This window comes from Pyxicephalus adspersus, chromosome 11 (assembly GCF_032062135.1).
Source record: "Pyxicephalus adspersus chromosome 11, UCB_Pads_2.0, whole genome shotgun sequence".
NCBI lineage: Eukaryota > Metazoa > Chordata > Amphibia > Anura > Pyxicephalidae > Pyxicephalus > Pyxicephalus adspersus.
Genome location: NC_092868.1, coordinates 11431891 through 11437424, shown reverse-complemented (window position 1 = coordinate 11437424; position 5534 = coordinate 11431891). Strand labels below are relative to the sequence as shown.

Sequence of the window (5534 nt, the reverse complement as noted above, 5' to 3'; positions counted from 1 at the left end):
CACGTTGTACACTAGCCCAGCCCCCTCTGGCAACACTACCCTTTTTCTTAACCCCTTAAAAGCTCTGGGCTAGGCCCAGCCCCCGGTCATGTAGTCACTGCGCCTAATTCTTACGGCTACTTACTTACGGCTACGTCTCTTTAGAAGAGTTGCAGGTCAGGGTAACTGCGTCATTTTCCATAGGGTTTGATGTTGAAGCCGTGATTGTAGGTTTACCAACTATTTCTGTATAGGAAGGAAAATGGAAACAGATGGCATACAACACAAAGGCCATATTAAGAAATCTAAGAAATAATTTATTAAACATGAATGTTACAGATAATAAAATTGTAACTAACACCTACCCAAAACTTTCAGATATTGGTAAGATTTTGACTAATTTGGACATCTATAGACTAATATATCTCCCCCTAAGATCCAGGTTGCTGTTAATGAAACACTACCTTTTCCAAGAAGTGGGTGTATTTCTTTATATATATCATATTTTGATAACACTTAAGGCGCACTTATGTGTGAGCAATCATAATATTACTTATAAGGCTGACTTAGGATTTAGCCAAGGCAAAGTTTTCAATAGGTCTTTCATGCAAACTCATATGCATGTTATTCTGGGTAAGTAACTTTTGGAGTTATACTTTTTCTCATCAAATGATAAAATAACCCATGAACCAGATGGCAGATTAGACGATTCCTTAAATTAGGCTTGAATGCTGAACTGATCAAAATGATTGGCTTTTATTTTGCTTTCCCTGCTTCCTCTCTATTTCTCATCAATACATGTGAATATTTTAAAATAAAATCTGCTGTTTTTAATGCATACCTTACTTCAGCCCGACTGCCACCATTACTGTGTCAATTCTTCTTTTAGTAATGCAAGCAGATTACTCCTGGTGGGCAGGGATCGCATGGTGTTGTACATAGAATTTCACAAGTGGGCACAAGTTTACCTCCTCTACTAAGGCACCTGACCAGCTCATTGCTCTGCCTGTCATCTTTACACATGCTTTCATCCAAAGGGAAACATTTCTCCCTGCCCTGGTGAGAGAACTGCATCCCTATGGATGAAAGTTACTGCAGGAATGACAATCAGAGCAATAGGTCGATGAGGTGCCTTGTTAGAGAATTAGTAAAGCATTGTTTAATGATAAAACTTTCTCCTTTTGAAAACATCTGCCTGAATATGGCAAAACACACCTACACCAATAAGTTTATTTATACTTAAACTAAGTGTGGCATATTTTTGTTTATCTAATTACCTATCACCTATTAATATTCTTGGTGACATTTGCATACAGGTCATATGCATAGAGTAGCTCCTAGCTCAACACCTAACAGCTGGGTAATGGGTTTTAATTATAATGAATAGTAAATACAGCTCTATGGCCACCAATCTGGGTATTTCTTTTCCCTTTACAAGTCATGTGAAGTATGTGATATAAATCAACTGAAACATTTAAAAATACATTTAACCCCCTAGCGGGCTAATTCCGTCCAAATTTCCATGCAAAGAGCATTACATTTTGTTTGCCAAGAAATTTATTTTACATTGCAGGCTATAATTCTTAGGCATAATTCACTGAAATATGTCCAATATTTAATAAATTTAATAATAAATTTTAAATAAAAAAACACAAAAATCTAATAAAAATGTTAAACATGTAATGTAAATGTACAGTAGCATGTATAATATGTATAATAAAATTATTTATATTATATGAAAATGTCTTTGTATTGGACTCATCACAGCTATATATTATTGAATCCAATACAAAATGATTTGAATTTCTCACTGATCTGCGTACTCACTGATGTAAGTACCAACGTCACCGGCAAACCCTGGAGAATGTCTCTGCAGTTTGCCAGCTGGAGATCGAAGAAGACGGACATGTCCCCAGTACCTATGGTGACCAGCAGGATTATGGGGGAGGACAATTAAGCAAAGGTAAGTGGGTTTTTTTAAGGATAAAGCTGACGCGAGTGTGACTTGGGATTACCGCTATTTGCAGGAAAAGTCCACCCCCGAGTCACACTCAGGAATACCGCTAGGGGGGTTAAAGTAAATCATTCTGACAACTTGCTAATGCATTACTCACCATAGATTTGTAAGTATACAGAGGTCTTTCTCTCTGTGTCTGCTCGGATCAGCATTGTGTAATTTCCCTCATCTGCTTTATTAAGATTGGAGATCCGGAGTGATCCATTGGGGAAAGCTTCCATTCTGTCATGGAATAAAGGTCCTGAGCTTTGTAAGTAGACGCGTCCAAGAAAAAATGAAAGGATCTGATAGCTATTGTTTGTGTTTGGTCCTTTATACCAAATATAGGATTGAATTTTCCCACTAATTTCAGTGACACTCAGAGTGACAGATTCAGAAATGACTGGATGTCGAGGAATCATCTGAATATTCATCATACCACTGGTAACATTCATCCACACACAGAGGAGAACTGCAAAAACATATTTTAAATGATATATGAATATATGAATGTATGTTTAAAATGTAAAGCAATTTAAAATCACAGTATAATGTCAGCAAAAGCTGACATAAATAGAAATGAAAATAAAGAGGTGAATTCACTCTGGACCATCTAGTGACGCCCCACCGACTAATGGGTAGTCAAGTTTTGTGGATTCCTCACTCACCTCAAAAATTTTTAAATTCAACACTTCCTCAATTAGACAGGTTTTGGCGATCCAGCATCAAGCAAAGATCTCTATCACAATTTCTAGCGCTGTAATTTATTATTATTTTCAGAAGTGAGATCTGCTGAGAAGTATATATATATATATATATATATATATATATATATATATATATATATATATATATAACTTTATACATTTATTAACTCCCCCAGATTTATATAAATCTGCCTGCAAAACATGCGGGAGCTTTATGTATCGATCAAAATGAAGTGGATGTGTTAACTATAGATGGTCACTCGTTTTCAATTTGCATACTGAGACATACCAAAAAAAATCATTTGTTTCTTAGAAGGTCCAAAAATTAAATACAACCTCAAAAGAAAAAAACAGTAGCACATGATTTATTATATGTGTATTTATTGTGTATTTTTTACCAAAGACCAAAGTCAACATGCAGAAGCAGTATGTCAAAAATTACACCCTTACCATCTCTATAGCAATAAAGAAGATAAGTAGCAGCCAGTTGTTGATAATGAAATGCACTTCATTTACTGATATTCAGCACGTGTGTGTGTGACCAACTCTGTAAAAGATTTGCTGTTTGCTGGTTTGGTTCATTAAGGTGAACACTATGACAACTCAGAAGTGTATAAAACTTTTTCTAAATGATTTGAAGAACGTTACAGCTAAAAAGCTACATCTCAGACTCCACAGCTCCATAGACCTCAGTTAACATTTTGAAGCTTAAACAATTACAGTACAATTAGATAAAGGCTAAACAAGTGTGGCTTGGAAGGTTCCCAGGGTAAAGAATCTTTTTTCAAAAAATATGGCACCATGGCTTAGGGTTACAATGCTGCATCTAAACTAAACTAAAAGGCTTCTGGAAGAGTGTCCTTTGGACAGACAAGACCAGAATGGAGATGCCTGGCCATAATGCATAGTAACATATTTGGCAAATACCAAACACATCATATTAGCACAAACACTTCATATTTAATGTAAAGCATGGTGGTTGAGGGTTAATGCATTAGGCTTGTTTTACAGCCACAGAACTCAGGCACCTTGCAGGCATTGGGTCAACCATATATGTCTCTGTATGCGACAGGTAATTGAGAGTATTGGAGAGTAAAATGTTAGCCCATCTGTGCAACAGGTAAAGCTTGGCTAAAATTGTCCCATGCAATGCACAATGATCCCAAGCACACCAAAAATTTCCGTAATTTCTGTAAAAAGTATAATTAAGGTTTTTAAACAGTCCAAAGTCCAAGCCTCAACCCAATTAAAGTGCTGTGGCATGACCTTAAGAGAGTGGTGCATAAATCAATGCCCACAAACTTCAATGATGAAGAAATGTTGTGAGTGGACCAAAATATATCTCCAAAAGAATATGAAAGTCATAGAGGTAACAATTACTTTTACACTCTACTGAATCACGGGGTGTACTTTTTTTCACACAAGGCTTCTCTATTTTGTCTTCATTTTTAGTAATGACATAAAAAAGCAAATCAGATTTAGAGAATTCTAGAAAATAGAAATCCAGATTAAGGTCCTAAAATCAGGGTATGTTGGGTGGGTTCCCTAGCCACCTAATTTATCTCCAGGCTTTCTGCCTGTGCATTGTGAGACACAGATGCAATATTTAGGCTAGCAACCCTAGGAAATGCTGAGCTCTGTTTCCCAGTCTGTCTGAAGGCTAAAAGAGAAGTAGCTCTTTGGTTTTATATGATATACTCCATAACTTATCATGTGAAAAAACATACTGCTGTAAGTTGTCCTTTGTTTTAAGTGGCTGTGGCAGTGTGAAAGTGAAGTCACCAAGAGCCTGACAGCTAATGTTTATTTTGCTGTAATTATTAAATGCTATTTTCTGTTTATTTTTCTACCTCCAGTGCCTCCACCATATGGTTCCTCTTGACCACCTACTTCCCTGTTTTACAGCTCCTTACATTTGCTACTAACAGTTCCCTGTTCTATACTTCTAGTCTTCCTCCATCCTCTTGGTGTTGCTCCTTTCATTTTCTCATAGCCTCTCTTAAAAAACACTTCTCTGCTATCCTTGTACTGCATTTTGCTTGATTGCTTTACTATCCCCAATCATTTTATTCACCTTCATCCTTAGCATCTCTTATCTAAACCAACCCCCCATCACACACACACCCTTCCCCAGGCATGCACCTCTTCCTCCTCTCCAATGTCCTAATAGGGAGTGACATGCTACCCACATTTGCTTGGCATCCAGTGGTGGGGAAATTTGTGACCTCTAAATCACAAATGCTTTCCAAAGCTAATTAGCAATAGTAAAGCACATGTTTCTATCACAACAGTTTACTAAGGTATTATAAACATCAGGATGTAAAACTTGAACATACACTAATCTTTAGGTATACAATTTGTAGTGAGCCTAGTCCTGATTCCTCTTAATCATGGGAACATCCCTTATTTTTTATATAGTCACACTGTCTCATTTGATATGTTTTTTCAGCTTGTAGTTTCAACTCTTACCTGGCACAATAACTTTGGAGCCAAAGGAATGCTTCTTGGCAATCATTTTCTTCACTCTGCAAACTCAGACAGAGAACTTTTGTAATGAGCTTTCCTTACTAATCCTGGAATCCCCTTGCTCCTTGGTGTTGCTTCTGCTATATTTGTTAGATTCCTTTAGAAAGTTCTGAGTGTCTGATATCTCTGTATCTGTGATCCTAAATTCTTTATGTCCAGTGTTTTCCTCTTTATGTCTGGGTGACTTTTTGTGCATGGGGAACAAAAGTATGTGGGAGGTACAACAAAAACAAGTGCACACTTCACAGCTTCTGTGCCCAGGGCTATTTCCTGTTCATAATGCTTTTCACAGTCTTTGTAATATTAGTGGTTAATAATGAGTAAAG

At 36.8% G+C, this 5534-nt stretch overlaps 1 protein-coding gene across 1 annotated transcript in view; it reads right to left on the bottom strand.

Moving 5' to 3' along the window:
- The window catches only part of LOC140341241 (uncharacterized), a 33696-nt gene extending 28362 nt beyond the window's left edge, over nt 1–5334 (bottom strand). Inside the window, exons 1-3 of the mRNA XM_072426803.1 lie at nt 5152–5334; nt 2094–2447; nt 154–225 (exon numbers count right to left, since the gene is read on the bottom strand). Coding sequence (XP_072282904.1) covers nt 154–225; nt 2094–2447; nt 5152–5197 — 472 coding nt within the window. The 5' untranslated portion in view covers nt 5198–5334. The remainder of the gene's footprint in view (nt 1–153; nt 226–2093; nt 2448–5151) is intronic.
- Nucleotides 5335–5534: the final 200 nt, after the last annotated feature.